Consider the following 24,293-nt stretch of genomic DNA (forward strand, 5'->3'; position numbering starts at 1 on the left):
AGCAAATCAGGATGGGTGCACAATAAAGAGGGCATCTGGAAGAGCACTGTCCCATTTGTACTGCGCCCTCGCTCTAAGGAGCTCAAAGTGCCATATATATGAAGATCTTGGGACTACAACCACTGCACACTTGGTGTCAGGAAACACCCAGCAGGAAAGCGGTTGCTTGGCAATCAGGGTGCTAGGTTAGTTAGGGAAGGTGCCAAGGCGTGATGATTTCAGCCCCAGATCAGTTTATTATCAGTGCTGTGTGCCGGCCCTCCCATCAGGCAGAGTGAGGTGGCTGTTTCAGGCAGCTGTTAGGTGCCGATAAAGGGCAGCAATTATAAGCTATTTGATTTATTTTTATTGTATGGGGGGACTTTATTCCTCAGGTGGCAAAACACAAAACATCCTGACTTAGGGATGGAGGGGGGCACCATTTGCTGTTCTGCTTCAGGAAGAAAGATGTCCTTGGTTGGCCCTGGCTTTATCCAAGTCTAGGGCTGCATACACACCATACATGTAAAGCACATGACTCCCATCCTAAAGGATCCTGGGAACTGTAGTTGGTTAAGGGTGCTGGGAATTGTAGCTTGGTGTGTGTGTCTGTGTAAACTACAGTTCCCAGGATTCTCTGGGGGAAGCCATGTACTTCAAACATGCTTTAAATGTATGGTATGTATACACAGCCAAGTGTGCTTAGGGGAGTGGCAGAGTGCTCACGCCTTCTGGGGCAGAAAGAAGCTCTAGCTTTTTAGCAGCAAAGACTCATCTTAAATGCAGTTTTTGCACAAAGGAGTTTTGATGTCATTCCTTATGACTGCATACAGAAACATTCTGAATCAGCGATCATCCTTGTGCTGATTCAGGCCAACAGCGGTACAGTTAGGTCATTTTAAACTGTGGACTTAAATTCTTATGAGGTGATGCACTTTAGATGTTAAACCACTGCAAAGCGTGCTAAAACTGCCTTACTGCATTTCAGGCCCCTTCTGCTTATTCTGCTGAGTCGGGGCCAGGACTTTTGCCCCCAAGCCTTACCCTGACGCCATCACTAAGGATTTAATGCCATATATTAAAGCAGATTTGCCATACATTCAAGTAAATTTAACATACATTTATAGACTTCCCTCCCTCCCCCAGAATCCTGAGAACTGTAGTTTGTTAAGGGTGCTGGGAATTATACCTCTGTGAGGGTTAAACTACAGCTCCCAGGATTCTTTCGGGGAAGCCATGTGCATTAAACGTGTGCCAAATGTACTGCAAATGTTTGGTGTGGGTCTTGTAGAGGGGGATCAATGACCTTGCATAGGCCTTGGATAGTATTTCCTAGGCTCCGTGCATTGAGAGGACTTAGATGGTTCCTTCCTGTGAGGAAGGCAGAGAAGGCTTCTGGGCATAAAGCCAATTGAAGAGAACAAGGTATAGTGGGAACCGCTAGGACAAGGATGGTGAACCTCAGGCCCAGGGGACAAATGCAGCCCTCCAAGCCCACAGGAATCTCCCCCACACCCCCTCTACTCAGGCCATGCCTCTCACGGGCTTTGCTTCACACCCTCCTTGAATGTTTTTGCCTGGCTTGAATGTGTCCTCAAACTCTGATCATGCCTCTTGCTTGCCTGAATGGAGGATAAAGAGCGGTGTTTCCAGGATTGTTTGGGAGAAGCTGTGCACTTTATATGTGCTTTAAATGTATGGTGTGAATGTGACCATTGAGGACACTGAAATGGGTGCTTCAGGGATATCTATATGACACGCTCGGGGACGGCTCCGGGCATGCCGGGGCCATTGGGCATCAGCTTGCCCTGGGCCCCGGCATGTGCGTGGGCACACACACATGCGCGCACGCGTGCGCCCCCCACACCCCCACCTACCTGTCTGCTGTCTTTTACCATTGCCCTTAATGAAGATGGCGGCCGCGGTTTCCCTAAGGGGATGATGCCTCCGCTGCCATCTTTGTTGATGGCATGCATGCGTGCTACGCGTGCGCATCTCTGCCAACAACTAAGATGGCGGCAGGGGCTTCAGTACCTTAGGAAAACTGCGGCTGCCATCTTTGTTAAGGGCATGGTAAAAGACAGGAGACAGGTAAGTGGGGGGCATGGGGAGGTGCGGATCATGGAAGGGGAATGGAGGGGTGGCTAAGGGGCCCCCTGTAGCTCCAGGGGCCCTCAGGCCAGTGCCCCATCTGGCCGCCCTTTAGAACTGGCCCTGGACACACTATATCAATTTTGCATCAGCTTAGCAGTCATGGCTCATTTAAAAAAAAAACAAAAACCCGTGAATCGTAGTTTAGTGAGGATGTGAAGACTTCTCATGGATTGAACCTGTGCAGGGCCACAGCTCTCAAGCATCCATGGGGGGAGAGAATGCTCATTGCAGCTGTTTAAGACTGTAATGCAGATATGCACTAAGATAAAAAGCTGGGGTGGCTTTGCTGATGTTGCTGGACCCCGACTTCTTTCATCCCTAACCACTGACCATGCTGACTGGGGCTGCTGGGAGTTGAAGTCCAACAACATCTGGGGGGCCACCTTTTTATCATCACTATTCCATAGCCTGGATTCCTCTACATGCCACAAATATGGGGGGTGGCAGGGAGGAAATCAACTATGGTGCAATACCTGTATGAAGACCAATTAAAAAATCACAAAGAAATGAACAAGGAATGCCATTGCTTCCCCCTTTGAAAATACAAATGCTAGCAATTCTTTCATTCTTTCTCATATGCAAGTTAGAACATCTGGGTCCCTTGGGAGACATAAGTAGAGAAAAGGGACCGTTTTTATATTAGCAGATTGGGAGATAAATCTTAGGTGCTGCAATTACTGTCCACATGTACTAAATGATTCTATAATAGGGATGGATGAATCTATCCATTTCTGTTTCTCCCAGTTTTTCATTTTTCTGGTCTTAAACTCTGATCTCAACATTTCTGCAGGAATTTTGCATTTTTTTTAAAAAAAAATCCTCATGAAAATTAATCAGCATTTTTGTATGAATTTCTCCTAATAAACACATTTTTGTGGGCAGTTTTGACTAATGTAGACATTTTTAAGGCAGGTTTCCTTAATATTATGCATGTTTGTATGTTGTACTCAGTAATATATGCATTTTAATGCACATTCTCTCCAAACATATGCATTTCTGTTTGGTTAGAGAACTGCGTTGCAAAATTCAGAAAAGTGTGGATTTCAAAGGTTAGCGGGTTTCCAGCTCATGTTTTGGTTTGAGAAGTGCAAATTAGGTAGTTTCTCATTAACATGCAAACAAAATTAAATTTCTCCCTCTGTAATGTTTTAAGCCCCTCCCTCATTCTGTGCAATCCATTCTCACCATTCGTTTTTGTCTTACCTGTATTAACCTTGATTCTTGTGTCTGGTTCTTCCCTGTAAACAGTCACTCAAGGATGGAGGTTAGCAGGTACATCAGGATCTGTTGGATTTGCCTGATTTGGACAGATGCCCAATAGAGAGAAGGTGAAACGGGCTCATTTCAAGCTTGCTTAACTTTTAAGCTGTGTAGGCTAGAGGAGAAAAGCATTTACAGAATTGGGAGAGATTTGGGGCTGCGTCTCAAGTTTCATTCAGAGGGTTACTTCTGCAAGTTGCCACCCTGTCTCAAATACATGAAAACATGCATTATGTGAATTAGCACAGTTGACAGTGTTTGCAAGCCCTGACTAAACAGATGAAATTAGATCTTTTGGTTGGCCCAACTAGTGTGCTTTAAAAGGCTGCAAGATTTGAAATCAAAGGCATTCTTTGTCCTCAGCCATGGCTGTTTGGAGCAAAATCAAACGATAATAAGAGAGAGAAGCATACAAGAAGAGAAAACAATAAGGAGTCTTGCAGCAGCACCTTAAAAACACTCACATTTATTTTGGCATAAGCATTTACAGGCTAGACTCAATTTCATCAGATGCATGAGAGCAGATGCGGCAAGAGAGTTGATCTAAGAAGTCCAGCATCAGTCACCATCAGAACCAAAGTGGGTGGGTGGGGGAAGGGAATAGAATCATAGAGTTGGAAGGGATCTCAAAAATAATCTAGTCTAGGGAGATTGAGATCCCTGACTAATTTGCAGTAGATTGACAAACACAGGAATAGCTAATGTGGCACCCTCTAGCTGCTGTGGACTGCAAGTCCCATCATCCCTGATTATTTGCCATGCTGGCTGGGGGTGCACTGATGGGAGTTGTACTCCACAGCATCTGGAGGGCACTGTGTTGGCTACCTCTAGCCAAGGATTCCTGATTCCTATTGTTTAACAATAGCAACAACAAAATGACTCTTCTCAGCTAAATTAAGCTGTTGAACTGAAGAAAGCTAACCAGGAGTGGATTTTTGAGTGAAAGGGCTGTGAGCCCGGTTCAGTTCTGGCACTGCAAAGAAATTGCAAATTGCAGGAGGCACCCCGTTCTTTAATTCTATGTCATTTGCACCTGGCTCTGGTTGGTAGATCTTGTGGTTCTAGGGAAAAAAGAAAACAGATCTGAGAAGTGTGACATCTGCTGCCATCCCTGATCTACTACAATCCCCTGGCAATGCCAGGAATCCACTACTACTAGATTTGTTGTTGTTATATGCCTTCAAGTCGATTACCACTTATGGCAACCCTATGAATCTTTTGTATATATTCATAGGGTTTTCATGGTAAGAGGTATTCAGAGGTGGTTTACTATTGCCTTTCTCTAAGCCTATGGCACCCGGTATTCCCAGGCGGTCTCCCATCCAAGTACTAACCAGGCCTGACCCTGCTTAGCTTCCGAGATCCGATGAGATTGGGCGTGTTCAGGGTAGTATCGCCTTAGGCACTACTAGATTAAACCCCCATATTTCTTAACATAACTTTCTGTAGGAACATTGTCTGTTCACTGCCACCAGCTTAGACAGTTTAGGCTATCAATGATTACTAATCATGATGGCTGCATACTGCTCCAGGATCAGAGTAAGCCTGCCTTGAAATAACAGTTGTTGGGGATCACAAGTGGGAGAGGGCTATTACGTTCATGTCCTCCTTATGGGCTTCCCAGAGGAATAACAGACCATTGGTCAAGTCCTTATGCACATTGCAAGAGCTTCCATCAAGGAGGTTTAGCCCTAACAAGGACTTGATTCATTTCAACTGGGTGTGATGTCATTAGGGAGAGGGGAGAAATTTGATTCAGTTCGCATTTAAAGCCAATCTATCAAATGTGCACTTTGTGAAGCAATACGAAAACTGAAGCACAGCCGTCCTCCGAAATTTGCACTTCTCCAAATTTTGCTATGCAAAAGAACTATGCAGTTCTCCAACCAAACAATGTTTACACAAATACATATACGGGGGGGGGGGAAACATGCAGAAAAATGAACATATTGGTGAAAATAACATCAAAAATGCATTATAGTAGGAGACAATGCTTGCAAAAATGTGCACATTAGTCAAAACTGCCTACAAAAATGTGTTTATTAGGAGAAATTTGCGCTAGAATGCTGGAGAATTTTCATGAGGATTTTTTTTAAAAAAAAAGCAAATTGATGTAGAAATGCAGAAAACTGCATTTAATATTGGGAAATTGAGAGAACTGAAATTGACAGATCTTCATCCATAGATGCCCCCTTCATGAACTGCCACCTCTTTTGTAGCACAGCAAAGACTCTTTTTCTGTTACCCACCCTTACCCAAATGTTCCCATTCACCCAGGACTTTTACAAATGGCACTGATGCTTTGCTATTAACAGAGTCCAAACTCATTGCATCTGGGGGAAAATCACACATTCTTCACTTGGGTTTCGTAAACAAAACACCTTACTTCATTAAACACGAGTTTGAGATGGGAATTGGCTAGTTCCATCAGTCCCTGGAAAGCTGAGCTACCCAGTCTCATGTCAATAGAAATTCTGGATTAAGCCAGACACTGTTTAATCATTAAACATCTTCCAATGATGGCAATTGTAGTGTTACAACATATTCCTCCTCCTTCTCTAGGGAGGCTACATAAATATATTATATTAGGGATTAAAATAAGTTGGTTATTATGATTGACTCAATCTGAGCTGTCCACATTCTTTTTGGTTATGAGATACAATCCAAACTGGACAATCCTGGCTCCTATTGACTCATATTTTTTAAAATTATTTTTCATTTTTCCATTGGATTAACGTTTCTTTGTATTCTGCTAGGAAATCAGACACCACTTTATTCTTTCTGTACTATGCCTTACTCTACTAGCGTGAAATGCAACTGACACATTTTACTTGAGTCTAAATCATAGGAGTTCCCAACATAGTCCCAGGAAGGCCTTTTCTCAGAAAAGGGAGTGCCCAGCCCAGATGTTACTTTGGTGACCTCTAATGAAAGAGTGGTTGCTAATGATTTGAAATAGACTACTAATTACTGATAACTGTTTTAAGAAGTATGCCTTCCTTTCTAGCCTTCATCTCTAAATTCAAATTGTTTTATTTTCTCAAGTCTAATTTTAAGGGTTTGTTTTTGCCTAGGTAAACCTTGGCTTCTTGAAGAATACTCTTTAAGGTGTGCCTCGGGGATTCAGCACCTCTGGCCTAACCCTACAAAAGCGTTGATCTCCTTAGTTTTATGCTACTATGGCAGCAATCCTCCATGCCAGGGTGGAGAACCTCTGGACCAGGGGCTAGATTTGGCCTGCCAGGCCTCCCTATTTGGCTTGCAAAGCCGTTTTCTCCAAACCATGCCGACCAGGAAGTGAAGTAGCTGGATTGGCTGTTTGTGAAGCCGATCCCTGCAGAAAACAGGATTGAAGTCCCCACTCATCCACGGATACAAGGGGACTTCAATCCTGCTTGGTTTGGGTGTGTGAGAGAATTCCTTGAGAATTTCCACCTCCTGACTCATTGTAAGTAAGAAGGCAGGCAGACGGATATTGGCTGAGGGGAGACTGAGATTGATGGGGCAGACTGTCACACGCCCTAACAGAGCAGCCTCCACTGCGCAGTAGCAATGTGCTGAAGGACAGAGCTGTGTGTGCCATGCAACCTCCCCCAAGCCTCCTAATATTACCCTGCTGCCTTCAGGTGGCAGAAGACTGTAGTGTCCCATTGTTATAGTTAAAGTACGATTTAGTTGCCAGCCTGGTCAGCTTCCATACATGGAAGGTGAGGGACACGATCTTGTCCTTTGCCTCAGGCAGCAAAATGGGCTGGGCCAGCCCTGATGGAGAAGCATGTGCCACTCCCTGCTCCAGACCTTTTTAGCAGTGTTGGAATCTGCTGTAATTTAAGGAGAAATTGTGACATTCCCCATAGGAGCGGTGGAACATTTTTTTTTTTTTAACCAGAGGACACTTACTCTATCCCCTCATCCAAACAATTGGCTCCAGTACTTAGATAAGACAGCTAAATGAAAACACGATCTATTATAGAAGCATTTATGGTGGTGCTATCAGAGAAAACCTTGGGGGCAGAGGTGCACGGTCCCATTTAGCAAAATGAACAAGAGGATCCCCATCTACAGCAGGGCTGGCTTATCACATTTAGAAGCCACACGTAATGCCATCTGAAGAGGGCACCCCATAATATCATTACTTTCAGACTCTAAAATTACTAAAGTGCGCCACTGAGCACATGAAAGTAATTCCAGAGGCTACCTGCATAATAAAATAAGATTTCATTGTTCCACAGTTTTGGAGAAACTGTAAATTGGTCAGGCTTCTTTATCTGGTATATTTATTTCTTTAAATGCCTTGGTATATCCCACCTTTCCTCCAAAGAGAACATTTCATAGCATGCACAAGAAATGCTCAACAGTTCATTGCTTATCTAAATAAATACACTTGTAGAACCACTCTATCTAGTAGCAGAAGCAAACATTAGCAAAACAAAGCAAGATTCTATGTGATTCATTGAACAATCCTTGCTCTTTCCTGACATCCTTGAGCCTCTAAGGTCTTACATCTTACTCAGGCTTGTGTTACTTTGTGTGGACAGCAAGTGGCTAAATCTGTGTATTTTCTTTATTTAATTACAGCCTTGGGGGTGGGGGGATTTTATTGGGACTGCAGCACACAGAGAGCTATGCTAGTCGGGCGGTATAAAAATCTAACAAATAAATAAATAAATAAATAAATAAGGGGAGTGTTACTTGGTCATTTATTTTTATTCATTTATTCAATTTCTATATCACCTTTAATCAACAATGATCCCAGGGCAGCTTACAATAGAGACGTCAACACATTAAAATTCAGCTGACAACTTAAAAACCAACTTAGAATAAAACCATATGGTCAGAGCAGCAGAGAGAAGCCATCGATTTATTGTAGGTGTTTGCCACATCAAATTGAGATATGAGAGGCGCCCACTCAGCACATGGCTACTGTGGAGGCTGCTCTGTTAGGGTGTGTGACAGTCAGCCCCACCAATCGCAGTCTGCCCTCAGCCACTATAGCAGTTGAAGACATTTTTGTTCTGACAAGCTGTCCCATCTGGATGAATAGGTTTCTGCCATGCTGTCTCTGTTTTTATCTGTTATTATCTGTGTTGTTATAAGCTATTTTTATTGTATTTTGTGCATTGCCTTGAGACATTTGTGGGAAGCTAATAATAATAATAATAATAATACTGTCAAGTTCCTCCAAAGGCCTGAGCAAAGAGATAGATCTTCAGCCAGTACCTAAAACCTGATAATGATGGTGTCATTTGTACAACCAATGGAAGTGAGTTCCACAGTTGGGGTGCCACTGCAATCTAATTGCCATTCCATACATGCAGTGCCCACCCCATCCACCATTAAATGATAGATCATATCTGTCTCCATTAGGGATGGGCAAGAAATTAATGTAATTTGCACTTTCCGAAACAATAGGATAACCAAAACATAGCCATCCGTCAAAATTCGCACTTATTTGAATTTTGCAATGCAGTTCACCAACCAACCAATGTTTACAAAAATGCTTACGTTAGGGGAAAGTGTGCATTGAAATGAATATATGAGTTAAAATAACAGAATGCATTATATGATGAGAAATTGCTTGCAAAAATGTGTACATTCGTCAAAACTACCTACAAAAATGTGTACATTGTGAGAAATTCACACCAAAATGCTGAAGAATTTTCATGAGTTTTTTTTTTTTTAAAAAAAGAGTCACAAATTGCTACAGAAATGTGAACTGAATTTAAGATTGGAAAAATGAGGAATTGAGAGGACCAAAACTGACAGATCTTTCTATCCCTAGTCTCCATTGCCTGAACTGGAAAAGGCACAGAGCCATCCGATGGGGTAGATTACCTGTTCTAGGTGGGGTTGCACTCCCACAGAACAAACAACTTGGGGGTACTCCCAGATCCAGCATTGTCTCTGAAGGCCCAGATGGCTGTGGAGTCAATGGAGGCTGGTCCATTAGGGCAAGTGTGATGTGGCAGTTAGAGTATTTGACTACGACCTGGGAGATCAGGGTTCAAATCCCTGCTTGGCCATGGAGATCGCTGGGTGACCTTGGGCCAGTCACTGTCTCTCAGCCTAACCTTCCTCACAAGGTTGTTGTGAGGAACAAATCGGGAGGGGGAGAACCATGTTTGAATGCCATCTTGAGATCCTTCGAGAAGAGATGGTATATAAATGTACTAATAAATAAAATAATAAAATAAAAGAGGGGCACTACCAGTAATGTAGTGGCAAATTCAGAAGCACAGGGCCCCTTCATGTTAATTACAGCCATGCCCACTCCCCCAGTTTTTTTGCTGTGGGATTGAAAATGAGATCCTTGATAATGCCTAGCAACCAATAAGCATGAAAGAGAAGAGTGTTAGCTACCAAGAAGAGTCTTCTCAGTGCTTGACTCACCTCCTTTCACTTTGATTGGCTCCAATCTGCAGGAAAGGACAAGGAGGCATGTTAGAAGACTTTTCTCAGTGGCTAATACACTTCCCTTTCGTACTGATTGGCTCATAGGATGTTGAAGACGTAGAGACCCTGTTGGGACCCTGCTCCCAAAAAAGTAAAGGGTCTGACCCCCTGAGACCCTGCATGACTACACCCCTGAGCACTACCCTACCAAGCTCAGTCTACCATCAGCCAGTCCCCACAACCATTCTAGGGGATGGCACAGCCTGTGTCAGCTTCCTCCTTCTTAGTCTCAGTGTTGCCCTTGTAGAACTGAGCAGGGAGGAAGAGGGGGACAAAACCAGCTCTGGCTGTTATTGGCTCTCACTCTGCCTGTCATTGACTCTGGCTCTGCCTACCGTTGGGCTTCCTGCATTCCACCCTACCGGTCCCAGTTGGCACCAGCCACCACTGGCCATGGTAGCACATTTACCAGCTTCGGCTGGTTCTTCAGCTGCAACCATTCCTGAATGGGAAGAGCTTTGGCATGGTTCTCCATGCTCCTTTTCCTAGGAATTAGAAATGTAAGTAAATAGCCCACAGTGCATATCCCTTTTAAATGTATCAGGGCAGAACATGGGGTGACTCCTGTGTGTTTACCAGCATGTGTATGGTGGGAATTCCCAAGCCAAGTGATGGAGGAAATGTAACCCTCATCTCTGCCTTATTCACCTGTCTAAGGACCTCCTGGACCACTGATAATTGCCAAGTGTCATTTTACACCATTGGAGCTGATTTCTATCTCAAGGAAGTGATGGATGGCCACGGTCGCTGGAAGTGTATAAACTTGTTTTGCAGTGCAGTCACCCAAGGGGATGAGTGGGTAGGAAATTGTGTAGCACAAAGGGCCGGTATATTTTATGATACATTTTAAATCTTTTGTCAGAAAAGGAAAAAAACGTCAGTGACAACAAAGAGTAGGGCCTTCAAGACCCAGTGTTTTCTGGTCTCTTCTAGTGGTTTCTGAATGAGACAGCCAGAGGGATTAGGAATCTGTGGCTTTCACAGAACCCTTTGCTGAGTAGGGATGGAAAGATCTGCCTGTTTCAGTTCTCTCAGTTTCTCATGTTTTTGATGTTAAATTCAGTTCTCTGCATTTCTACAGTGAAAATTTTCCACCATTTTAGTGCGAAGTTCTCCAATAAGCACATATTTGTAGGCAGTTTGACAAAGGTATTCATTTTTATGCACATTTCCCCCTAATATATGCATTTTTGTAAATGTTGTTTAGTTGACAAACTGCATCCCAAAATTCTAATAAATGTGAATTTCGAAGGATGGCACTGTTTCTGTACTCATATTGATTCGGAAAGTGCGAATTTGACAAATTCTGCTTGAAATGCAAACGGAATTGAAATTCTCACCCATCCCTATTCCTTAGATGGGGCTCCGTAGTCTGTCTTTGGACAGGAGTGTGTTTTCCACTTCTTGATTGGGAGTGGAGTGCTTTGTGGGGATTCAAGCCTGTACCTCTGAATAGTTCTGTCCAGGGTCTGGGTCGGCCAGGATTAGGGTTGGGTGAGAAATTTGATTCAGTTTGCATTTCAAGCCAAATTGATCAAATCCACACTTTCTGAAACAACATGAGAACGGAAACATAGCCATCCTTCAGAATTCGCACTTAATCAAATTTTGCAGTGCATTTCACCAACCCAACAATTTTTACAAGAATGTGAGGGGAAAGTGTGCATAAAAATGAATATATGAGTAAAAATAAAGTGCAAAAATGCACTATGTTGGGAGAGATGGCTTGCAAAAATGTGTACATTAGTCAAAACTGCCTACAAAATGTGTTTGTTAGGAGAAGGTCGCACTAAAATGCTAGAGAATTTTCATGAGGAGTTTGTTTTTAAAAAACTTGCAAACTGCTGCAGAAAAGTTGAGAACTGGATTTAAGATTGGGAAAATGAGAAACTGAGAGAACCAAAATAGAAAGATCTTTCCACCCCTGACAAAGAGAGAACATAATAGAAGAGAGAAGACAGAGAAAGGTTTTTCACTGTCTATCATAATACTAGAATCTGGGTTCATCCAAAGACAGGGTGGAGAGGTTCAGAAAAGACAACAGAAAGCACATAATTAAGTTTTGGAACTCTCTGCTACAAGATGTAGCGATGGCCACTAGCTTTGATGGCTTTAAAAGTAGATTAGATATATTATAATGAGTATCAATGGCTATTCGTCCTGATGGCTTTATAGCGCCAGTTTCTGGGGAGCAACAACTGTCCTTTGACTTTGTAACAGGAGGAAGCGGTGGAACAACTGGAAAGAGCTCTTTCATGTCCTGCTTTTGAGCTTCCTAGAAGCATCTGTTTGGCCATTGCGGATAACAGGATGTTGGATTAGGTACACCCTTGAGTCTGATCCTAATCTGGAAGGGCCATAACTCAGTGGTAGAGCACCTGCTTTGCATACAGAAGGTCCCATGTTCAATCCCCACCATCTCCAGGTGGGACTGGGTAGGACTGGGAGCTGCTGCCAACCTGTGTGGACAATACTAACTCAGCTAATGGTTTGACTCCGTTGGCAGCTTCCTATGTTCCTGTGATCCAGCAGAACTCTGCTTACATTCTTAAGGCATCGCATGATGTCACACATGTGCAATATTCCTCAGCATGAAGTGGGATGGGTACTAGATATGCCCATAGGAGTGAGATGAGGATGGGGGTAAGTATGCATGTCTGAACCAGTGTCGATGACATGTCATTCTTTAATGCAGCTTTCCAAGATGTGCATGTGATGATTTTTGTGGGCTTCGGGTTCCTTATGACATTCCTTCAACGCTATGGCTTTGGGGCCGTTGGGTTCAACTTCCTTCTTGCTGCCTTTGGGATCCAGTGGGCTATCCTGATGCAAGGATGGTTCCATACGTTTGAGCAAGGGAAGATACTCATTACAGTGGAAAGGTAAGATTTCATGTGTGGAACTTGAACAAAAAAAAATCCATTTCCTGGCTGAACTATGAGACTAGCATGACAAACTGATGAAAAGAAACATAGTTTGTGGTATTTGAATGTAAAAAGGAACATGGGGAGGGCTGGTGGTGAGTGAAATGGAAGCTTTTTACCTTTTATGGAGCCCAAAAGATATGAAAGCTTTGGCATTTCACAGAACCCTTAATCAGACAAAATGAATGTTCAGAGCATTAAAAGATGGCATTTAGAATCGGAATATTCAGAAGAAACACCTGATAACAGACCCACATGGGAATGTACCACTTCAGATGCAAGTTTTTAGGGAGAGGTCACATCCACCCCATAAACTTAAAGCACGTTTATACCACTTTAACAGTCATGACTCCCCCCCCCCCTCGAGAGTCCTGGAGACTGAAGTTTACCCCGCACAGAGCTACAGTTCCCAACACCCTTAACAAACTACAGTTCCCAGGATTAGGGGAGTGTTAAAATGGTATAAAGAGTGCTTTGAATATATGGCATAGATGTAAACAGAGTTTCACGTGACTGAATTCTCCACCGCGTATAAACCTCTCCATATTAAACAGTAGCTTGCCTCGAAGATGGTTAAGGCTCACCCTTTTGTACCTGGCCAGCTATATTTCCAGTGGCCGGGTTTGTTTGTTTGTTTCACAAGGCAGAACATACATGATGTAACTCTCTCTCTCTCTCTCTCTCTCTCTCTCTCACACACACACACACACACACACACACACACACACAAACACACACATTGTGCCATGTGAGTGTTCAAAACATGTTGATCGGCCCTTGGTGGAAAAGTTCTTAACTGCAGTACCCAGGATTCTTTGGGGGAAGCCATAACTTTTAAAGTGGTATCATGGTGCTTCGCATGTATCGTGTGCATGTGGCCTTGTGTCTCTTGAGGGCCTCCTGGTACTGAAGAGAGGTCCAGTTTATACCAGTGTTCTTCAAGTGTGCATCCCCTGATGTTGCTGGACTACAACTCCCATCCATCACCCCAGCCAGCTTATTTAACACAGAGGCAGATGGTGTGGTCACATTACTCCTGTTTACCAGGAAGTAGAAGGTCAAAGCAGTGGCGAAGCTGGCATGATGTAAAATGCAACAGCAGAGCTGATCCTGCACTTCTGCCAGTATGTTTGTACCACGCTGACCTCACCACCACCTCCCTCCTCCCCTTCTATTGGTGAACAACAGTGACTCAACCAGCTAGAGATCAGGGGGTGCGCTGCCACCCCATCTCACCATCTGCTACTGGTCCAACAGCATCTGGGGACCCAAGGCTGATGAACACTGGCTTACACTACTTATTGGTGTGTTGCATTTGTAGTCCTCCCTGACTCCTTCTCCTCTTCCTCTCAGCCTGATTAATGCGGATTTCTGTGTGGGTTCCGTCTGCATTGCCTTTGGTGCCGTCCTGGGTAAAGTCAGCCCTGTGCAGCTGCTGATCATGACCTTGTTTCAAGTGACTCTCTTCTCCGTGAATGAATACATCCTACTGGATCTGCTCCATGTAAGGCTCTCTCTCTCTCTCTCTCTCTCTTTCTCTCTCTCTCTCTCTCTCTCTCTCTCTCACACACACACACACACACACACACACACACACACTCACACACATACACATTCTCTCTCTCTCTTCCCTTGCTGCTCTCTCTGCACTAGTTGCTTCAAAAGCAGCCAGACCGTTTTCTGTGGCTGCATTTTGATGCAACTCTGCCCAGACTGGACACATCTCTCTTCCCCTTGGCTGATAAGGACAGCCTACAGCAAAGCGTTGGGCCAGTCACTGCTTGCCTGAGCCTACAGCAAAGCATTTTCATTGGAAACACCTAGAGTGGCAACGGGGTTGACGGCCAATCAGTTTTGAAGTCTGTGTGAAGCTGACTTCATGGTAGACTGCGCTGGAGCTGCAACTTCCAAGGTTTTGGAGTGAAAGGGGCAGAGATTGGCTGACACTGTATGTCCCTGCGTTCAGGAAAGAGAGCTGGCACTGAAGCCAGCAAAACTGCACGTGTGTCTCTACCCTGTGACAAAGCAGCCTAGAAGGTTCTCCCTTGTCACTTTTGTGTCCTTCCTTCCTTGAAGAATCTCAGGGCAGTGTTCTCATGTGGGGTTATCCCATTCATATGATCCATTCATAACAACTTGTGAGGAGGGATGGGAGAGAAATTCAATTCAATTCACATTTCAAGGTGAATCTATCAAATCCATACTTTCCAGAACAACATGAAAGCAACCGCACACAGCCATCCTTCAAAATTTGCCCTTATCCAAATTTTGTGATGCAGTTCTCCAACCAAACAATGTTGACTAAAATTGCATATATTTGGTAAAAGTGTGCATAAAAAAAGAACCTATTAGTGGAAATAACGCACAAAAATGCATTGTTTGAACAAATGAGTACATTAGTCAAAACTGCACACAAAAATGTGCTTATTAGGACAAATTTGCATTAAAATATAATGCAAAAATAGCAGATTTCTGCAGAAATGTGGAGAACTGAATTTAAGACTGGGAAAATGAGAAACTGAGAGAACCGAAAGTGGCACATCCGTCCATCCCTACCTGTGAGATAGGTGAGGCTGGAAGATGGTGATTGGTTTAGGGCGGGGAGCCTCTGGCCTGTGGGCTGAAGCCAGCCAGTCAGGCCTCTGAATCCGGCCTGCCAGACCTCCCCTCAAGCCATGCCCCCTCATGGTAAAGCCATTACAAAACCCATAAAACAAGAACTGAACAAACAGCTGAAAACATTTCATCAACAAACAACAGAACAAGTGAACAATAATCCAGCAGATGCCTGGGGAAAAAAGACATGTTTTTACCTGGCTGGCACTAATATTATTTTTACTATTATTTACTATTTATAGTCTGCCCTGTATCGTATGGATCTTGGGGTGTAAAAATTCCATTAAAAACAAGTAGACATGATAAGGAAGAGCAAATGAGAGGAGAGGGAGCTGGCAGTAGTTAAGGCTAGGGTGGATGTGTGTCCTATTTTACCCAGGACAGTCCTCTATGTAAAGGGCTATCCAGTCCAAGTCCAGTTTAAAGATGAAGAACCCTAAGAAGAGAGAGCTGGAAAGACCTTTGTATTGCCCGTCAGCAGTTAGCACCAGGACAGCAGACAGAGTAGTCACCTGGTCACAGTCTTCCTTGCTATGTATTGCATTTCCATTTAAATTATACTAGTTGGGTGATATTCTGCTAAGTTCTGTTCAGAGTAGACCCACTGAATTCAGTGGGGCATACTCCTAGGTAAGTGGGGTTAGAATTGCAGATTTAAGTAGACTGATTTCATTGGGTCTACCTCTGAGCAGGGATGTGAGGAGGCATTCCATGCGGCACTGTTTCTGTTCCACTGCAGTTCATCTTCTGCCCGAAACAACATTATTTGTCTCATTGTCTGCTGGGTTGAAATTACATAACTTGCATAATTAAATGTGCAAATTATGTACATTACATTGTCATTACATTTTGTCATGACATGGGCCTAATAAGCAAACATTGGCAATTTCCACTCCAATATTTGTTTTTGTCATAATTCTCCAACATACCTAACTCTATGACTAACATTGCATATTGTCCTATCTGTCTGTCTGTTTATCTATTACCATGTGCAAAATTTTATGCAGACCCCTACCCTCTTTTGTCCTTTCATTTTAGTGATGCATTTCCTCTTCTGGGGTGATTGTGTAAGTGGCCACTTTAAGTAAGACACAGCAGCTATTGCTGTCATTTGTGGGGGGGAGGAGTGGGACCCAGCCAACCAAGACCCCCCTCCCCTGTGAGTGTGGGAGGAAAGAAGGACCACTTTATGGGAAGGAGGGCCCACCGGCAAGTTTCTTACCCAAAGTACATGCAAAAACCCGGAGCCGGCTCTGGCCTTTGTGGAATGCTGTTGCACATGTGAGGCATGCTTTGCTGATTGTGCGGAAAAGCCCTCCAGAGGAAGAGATTCCTTAGAACATCAGATAAGGGAATCAGATTGGGCTGTGACTCAAGAACTTCAGTAGCAAGTCAAGCTTAAAAATAATTTTTTTGCCAGCCTGTACGATGCAAGGACAGCTTTGGGGCCACCGATTTTGCAAGCTCCAGGAAATCTTGCTTATTTGCCAAACTCATGTCTGTTTCATTGTTATGCCCACCCAATAATGTTGCAATGAGTACGGAAAGGGAAAGTCAAATTAATTTGCTACATTTGCCAGCATAACATATTTTCTTCCAGCAGTTGCAAAACTTCAGTTTTGTGTGCCAAGCTCAGGAACAAAGTGGATAGAACACCATTCATACAATTAGCAATAATAATAATAATAAAATTTTATTTTTAGGCCGCCTATCTGGCCGAATGAACGGCCACTCTAGGCAGTGTACATAGATTAAAATAAGATACAACATATAAATACAATTATAACATCAGTCTTCAGTTAATCAGCCCCCCCACATCTGTACATTATAAAACTAAAATTACCTAGGAATCCTGTATGCCCGCTGAAACAGCCACGTTTTTAATCCTTGGTGAAAACTTACCAGGGAGGGGGCATGGCGAAGGTCATATGGGACAGAGTTCCAGAGGGTGGGGGCCACAATCGAGAATGCCCTCTCTCTGGTCCGTACCAGCCTAGCTGTTTTCACTGGTGGGACCGAGAGAAGGTCTTGTTTTTAATAAAAATAGTTTTTTAAAAAGATTAAGCAGGCATGAGTCTCCCCCAATCGTCCACACATATAATGCTTCATTAGTTCTGTGATGTTTCTCCAATGTTACTGCATTATTGCCCTCTTCAGGGGATTTTACCAGGAATTTACAGGATGTGCACTGACCGGAAATGAAGCAGTATGTCCACCCCTGTCAGGCCCAGGATGTGACTCAGGAACCAGACCAACGGCTGTAGTTAATTTGTGTTTTATTAGGGTAATGTCCAAACAAAGACTGCGTTTTCTCATGAAGCAATACAGGGATACAGGTCCTGCGGCATTGGGAGAAAGTTGACAGAGCAAGGGACTTCTTCCCGCCTGTTCTTTAAGAAGGGGCCAAACGGGCGTGCAATCTTTCGCTCCTCCTTAACTGCCCCTCAGGTACTGCCCGCCTTCCCCCCTTCTCTCTTGTCTTTTCAGCTGTCTGCGTGTGCGCGGTGAGGGGGGAAGCATCACCCCCTCCTCTTCTGAAGTTTCCGATTCCAGGATGGGGGATAGGGGAGGGGCTGATGGTAAACTGCCTCCCCGCTTTTCGGCTGTGAGCAGCCCTCCCTCTTTCCCCTCTTGCTCTGAGCCTGAAAGAGGGGGAGGCGTGAGAATGTCCAGGGAGGGCTGAGGCTCCCCGTTGCTAAGCGACCTTATCACTGGCAGTTCCTCTGTTTCGTCTTCGCTCCAAAGGGGGGAAGTTCCTCCCCCTTCCCTCTGCCATCCATCCGAATACTCTTCTCCCAACTCTCCGGGATCCAGCTCCCCGGGATTGGGACCCCAGCTCTGCCTTCCGACACCATCCCCCCTCCCAGGCTGTGCCCCCCTCCCCTTGTCTGGCTTGGGACGGTGGGGAAAACGTTGATGGAAAAGTTTTACCAATTCTGGAGCATGCACATCAGCTGCATCTTCCCACGATCTGTCAGCCACCCCATAGCCTTTCCAGTGAATCAGTACTGCAGCTTGTGGCGTCTGATCCTGGAACCTAAGATCTCTTCAACTTCAAACTGAAGCTGCTCATTTACCAGGAGTGGAGCTCCGGGAGGTTCCTCCGGCCGTAACTCACTGGGAGGGGCGGCTTTCGTTAAGAGGGATCGATGGAACACAGGATGTATTTTAAACGTGTCAGGCAGCTTCAGTCGGTACGCCACGGGATTGATTTGAGTTTCTATTTTGAAAGGACCCACCCTCTTGTCTTGTAATTTTCTACATTTGCCCGGCATCTGGAGGAAGCGGGTGGACAGCCATACCTGGTTTCCCGGTTGAAGGGGGGGGCCTCCTTCCTGTGCAGGTCAGCAACTCGCTTGTACTCCATTTTGGCTTCGTTTAACTGCTGTTTCAGTGTCTGTTGCGCCGCTTGCAATTCCTTAAGGAAGTTCTCAGCTGCCGGTACCAGCATTCCTTCTGAGCTGCTTGGAAAGACTTTAGGATGGAATCCATAATTAGCAAAGAACGGGGTTTGTTGAGTGCTGGAGTGCAGAGAATTGTTGTAGGCGAACTCTGCAAAATGCAAATATGATACCCAGTCAGTCTGTTGATAGGACACATAACTTCGTAAATATCTTTCCAAAACGGCGTTCAAGCATTCCGTCTGCCCATCTGTCTGGGGGTGATGGGCGGAGGAGGGTTTTAATTCCGTCTGCAACTGTTTCCACATTGCTCTCCAAAATTTGGCTGTGAACTGAGTTCCTCGGTCTGAGACTACGCTGTTTGGCAATCCATGCAGCCGGTAGACTTCTTTTATGAATAACTTGGCCGTTTCTTTAGCCTCCAAGGCCCCTGCACAAGGAAGAAAGTGTGCCATTTTGGTAAGTAGATCCACCACTACTAAGATGGCTGTCATTCCTTGGGACTTGGGTAGATCAGTTATAAAATCCATGGAGAGGTCCTTCCAGGGTTCGTGTGGGACAGGCAACGGTTGTAACAGTCCTGCTGGTGTCCCTGTTTGTGTTTTTGTCCGCAGACAGACAGAGCAGGACTTTACATAACTCTCAATATTCCGACGCGTTTTAGGCCACCAGAAGTCCTTGGCCACGTTCTGAATGGTCTTGTAAATCCCAAAGTGTCCCGCTGTGATGGAATCATGACACTGGCGTAGGATTCTGAGCCTTAATTCCCCTTCTGGCACATATCTGGCGGTTTTGAACCATAACAGTCCATTTCTCCAGTGAAAGGTTACTTCTGAGTCTTGTCCTTGTCCCGTCTCCTGCTGATATTTTAGCATGTCTGCATCTTCTTGTTGTGCCTTTTTGAGTTCCTCTTCCCATGAAGGCTGGCATACTCCCAACGTTAATTTCTCTGGTGGGATTACGTACTGAGGCTGGTCCTCAGATTCACTTTCTTTGTATTGTGGCTGTCTGGATAAGGCATCCGCTCTCTGGTTTTTGGCTTGGGCATGGTAAGTAATCTGGAAGTTAAACCTAGTGAAGAACTGGGACCATCTTATCTGTCTCTGGTTCAGCTTTCTGGCTGTTTGGAGGCTTTCAAGATTCTTGTGGTCGGAGCGCACTTCAATTTGATGAGAGGTCCCCTCTAGGTATTGTCTCCAGTTTTCAAAAGAGTCCTTGATGGCCAGCAGCTCCTTCTCCCAAACTGTGTAGTTCTTCTCTGCAGGCTTTAACTTCCGAGAGAAGTACGCACAGGGGTGCAGCTCCTTCCCTTCTTGGTCTAATTGTAGCAGGACCCCCCCGATGGCAAAATCTGAAGCATCTGCTTCCGCTACGAAAGGGCGGTTCGGATCAGCAAAGCGCAGAATGGGCTCAGTAGCAAACCTTCTCTTCAGCTCCTCAAAGGCCTCGGTGGTGTTCTCTGTCCATTGAAACTTCTTCTTCCCCCTTAAACAGTCAGTCAGAGGAGCTGTTAATTTGGAAAACCCTGGAATGAACTTTCTGTAATAATTGGCAAACCCCAAAAACCGTTGTACATCCTTTATGGTGACAGGTTGGCCCCAGTCTAATATGCAGCTTACTTTCCCTGGGTCCATCTCCACACCTTCCGCTGAGATTCGATATCCAAGGAAGTCTAGAGACTTGAGGTCAAATCCACATTTCTCTAATTTAGCATACAGGTGATTTTCTCTCAGTCTCTTCAACACCGTCTTCACATGCTGGTCGTGGTCTTCCTGGTTCTTTGAGAACACCAGGATATCATCTAAGTAACAGATTACATACGTGTCCAACAAGTCTCTAAACATGTCATTCATGAATTTTTGAAAAATTCCTGGACTTCCACAAAGCCCGAACGGCATGACCAGGTATTCATACTGTCCGTAAGCGGTCAAGAATCCTGTTTTCCATTCATCTCCCTCCTTCATTCTGATCAGATTGTACGCTCCTCTCAAATCCAACTTCGTGAAGATTTTTGCAGAGCGCAGTCGGTCCAGCAATTCTGAGATCAGGGGCAGCGGGTAGCTGTTGGGGATGGTGATCTGGTTCAATGCGCGATAGTCATTACAGGGTCTGAGTTCCCCCCCCTTCTTTTTCACAAACAATAGTGGCGCTTCAGCAGGGGATTGTGAGGGGCGTATGAATCCTCGCCTCAGGTTTTTATCCAGGAATTCCTTCAGGGCCTCCCTCTCATTCTCTGTGAGAGAGTAGATTCTCCCTGATGGGATGCTGGCTCCTGGCACTAGGTCAATCGCACAGTCGTAAGGGCGTGGGGGGGTAAATTCTCTGCCTCTTTTTCATCAAACACATCTTTGAATTCTTCATACTTCGGCAGGGTCACTTGCTCGATCTCTTGCACTGCCCCTGCTAGGATGTTCTTGATTCCTTCAGGTTGACAGTTCTCCTGGCAATACTGTGAGGTGAACCACACCACCACCTCCTTCCAACTTATTTTGGGTTCATGCTTTGCTAGCCAGGGCATTCCCAGAATCACCTCAAAGTTCGAGAGATCTGACACGTATAGCGAAATGAACTCTTCGTGCCCAGGGATTTGAAGTTTCACTTCCTCCGTGGCTTGTGTCACCCCTCCTGACTTCAGGGGTCTCCCATCGATAGTCTCCACAGCTAGGGGAGCGTCCAGTTTCCACCGGGAAATTCCATGACGCTTGACTAACTTTGCATCAATAAAATTTGTGGAGGCTCCACTGTCAATTAAGGCAGTGGAATTAAACACCACTCCTCTGGAAGTTGTAATCCGAATAGGCAAGAACCAACACCCCCTTTGAGGGAGGTTGGATCGTTGGGGGGCCTTTATACAACGCTGCCCCCAGTCCACTGGCCTGCACGTGGACTGGGTGTTCTAGTTTCCCGACGGCTCGGCTTTCCCCCCTTTCAGTCCACAGTCTCTGGCCACATGGCCCGGCTTTGAACAATAAAAGCATAAACGTTCCCGGCGTCGTCTTTCCTTTTCTTCTTCCGACAGTCTTGGCCTAGCCCCTCCCTGTCCCTCAGTTGCATTACCTGCCATCCCTGCAGTGGGAAGGGTCTTGTTGCGGGATGCCGAGGCTGAGTATCTTGGGACCTCCTGCTTCCTTTCCAGGCCCCTTCCTTCCATCCGGTGATCTATCTGTAGGCATAGCCGGATGAGCCCTGGTAGGTCAGCGGGGGGGGGAGGTCCTGGCCAACTCATCCAGGATTTCAGCATTTAATCCACTCCAGTACATAAACATCAGGGCGGCGTCATTGTAACCAGTTTCCTGGGACAGAATTTTAAAAGCGTTAGTGTACTCGGAAACAGTCCCTTTAGCTTGCTTCAGAGCTCCTAGTTGCCGCGCTACTGTTTCAGCCCTTTGCGGGTCTTGAAACATCTCGGTCATCTCCTGTATAAATCCTCTGTACCTTCCTATGACAGTATCCTTTCTCACGAGATACAGAGTCACCCATTTTGCAGCTTCTCCCTCCAGGAGGCTAATCACGAAGCTACTTTAGCCCCATCGTCTGGAAATTCCGTGTGCCTGACATCCAGATATAACTCACATTGAGCCACGAAAGTTGCCAACTGATCACTTTGTCCCACGTATTTTGGGGGCAATCCAATGGGAACCTTTACTACGGCAGCTGGAGGGGCTGTTCGCATCTGGTCTATCGTGGCCTTCAAGGTTTGATTATCCGTCTTCAGCACCTTGACTGCTGCTAGCAGGGCTTGAACATCCGTCTGCAAATCAGCTACCTTAGTCCTCAAGAATTCCGCTTCTTCCGTCTCAGAAGTGGGGTTCGTCCCCCCCGCTGCTCCCTTTGACATCTTGTCCCAGTCAAGTGAAGAGAGCGTTGAGGGTGATTTAGGTGGCTCTGTCAAGCTGTCAGGCCCAGGATGTGACTCAGGAACCAGACCAACGGCTGTAGTTAATTTGTGTTTTATTAGGGTAATGTCCAAACAAAGACTGCGTTTTCTCATGAAGCAATACAGGGATACAGGTCCTGCGGCATTGGGAGAAAGTTGACAGAGCAAGGGACTTCTTCCCGCCTGTTTTTTAAGAAGGGGCCAAACGGGCGTGCAATCTTTCGCTCCTCCTTAACTGCCCCTCAGGTACTGCCCGCCTTCCCCCCTTCTCTCTTGTCTTTTCAGCTGTCTGCGTGTGCGCGGTGAGGGGGGAAGCATCACCCCCTCCTCTTCTGAAGTTTCCGATTCCAGGATGGGGGATAGGGGAGGGGCTGATGGTAAACTGCCTCCCCGCTTTTCGGCTGTGAGCAGCCCTCCCTCTTTCCCCTCTTGCTCTGAGCCTGAAAGAGGGGGAGGCGTGAGAATGTCCAGGGAGGGCTGAGGCTCCCCGTTGCTAAGCGACCTTATCACTGGCAGTTCCTCTGTTTCGTCTTCGCTCCAAAGGGGGGAAGTTCCTCCCCCTTCCCTCTGCCATCCATCCGAATACTCTTCTCCCAACTCTCCGGGATCCAGCTCCCCGGGATTGGGACCCCAGCTCTGCCTTCCGACAACCCCAAAGCATATATATCCCATCCTCTTGGTGTAAATATAGCAGCTCACAACATACAGTATCATTTCATACAGTGCTTGTGATGGAAGGCCATTGTTGGACTGGGATGTGGATTAGATGGACCTTTGGTCTCATGTCCCAGAAAGGCAGTTCTGATGTGTGGAAAGTCCTAATTTCTTTCCATTCTAATTGTGGTCCATCTGGAGTAATCTCCCTGCCTGTGGGACAGTGGTAGGGACCCTCCCGCTCACATGTGGAGTCCAAGATTGAACCCCTTTCTTTCCCATTGCTGCAGGTTAAAGATGCTGGTGGATCCATGACCATCCACACATTTGGCGCTTACTTTGGGCTAATAGTGACCACCATTTTGTACCGACCCAACCTGGAGCAGACCAAAGATAAGCAGGGTTCTGTCTACCACTCAGACCTCTTCTCTATGATAGGTGAGCACTGTGTTTGTCTTTAGTGCTTTTTGCCCCTAAAGGGCGGCTTCATCTTCTGCAGTGGGCAGGCTTAGGGAAGATGGGCTCAATCTGCAAATTAGACGAATGTCCCTTTCATCCATCCTCAGTGCTGCTAAAGGTAGTCCGGAGACAGAAAAACGAAATGTTCTGAAGATGAAAGACACGGTGCTTCTTTGTCAGCTTGCATGAGCCAATGTGAGCTTGCAGAGGGGAGCCTCCAGCCCGTGGGCCTAATTGAGACCATGAGGCATCTGAATATGTCCCGTGAGGCCATTTTGGGCAAATGTACATAATATCCAGATGTGTGCCACAAAAGCATGGAACCTGATGACTGGCACAATATTTGGAATCCTGAGAATCTCCCCATTTCTCTCTCTCTCTCTCTCTCTCTCTCACACACACACACCCACACACACTTTCACTCACTCACTCACTCACTCACTCACACACACACACACACACACACACACACACACACACACACACACACACACACACAGAGAGAGAGAGAGAGAG

General features: G+C 45.5%; 1 protein-coding gene and 1 non-coding gene across 2 annotated transcripts in view; one reads left to right on the forward strand and one right to left on the reverse strand.

The window, feature by feature from the left end:
• RHCG (Rh family C glycoprotein) overlaps positions 1-24,293 on the forward strand; it is a 42,667-nt gene that overhangs the window by 1,412 nt on the left and 16,962 nt on the right. Inside the window, exons 2-4 of the mRNA XM_061595621.1 lie at positions 12,542-12,728; positions 14,124-14,274; positions 23,609-23,756. Of these exons, the coding sequence (XP_061451605.1) occupies positions 12,542-12,728; positions 14,124-14,274; positions 23,609-23,756 (486 nt within the window). The remainder of the gene's footprint in view (positions 1-12,541; positions 12,729-14,123; positions 14,275-23,608; positions 23,757-24,293) is intronic.
• Positions 4,679-4,797, reverse strand: LOC133370086 (5S ribosomal RNA). Its single transcript, XR_009759068.1, has one exon. It is a non-coding gene; the product is annotated as a 5S ribosomal RNA (ribosomal RNA).

Source organism: Rhineura floridana, chromosome 14 (assembly GCF_030035675.1).
Source record: "Rhineura floridana isolate rRhiFlo1 chromosome 14, rRhiFlo1.hap2, whole genome shotgun sequence".
NCBI lineage: Eukaryota > Metazoa > Chordata > Lepidosauria > Squamata > Rhineuridae > Rhineura > Rhineura floridana.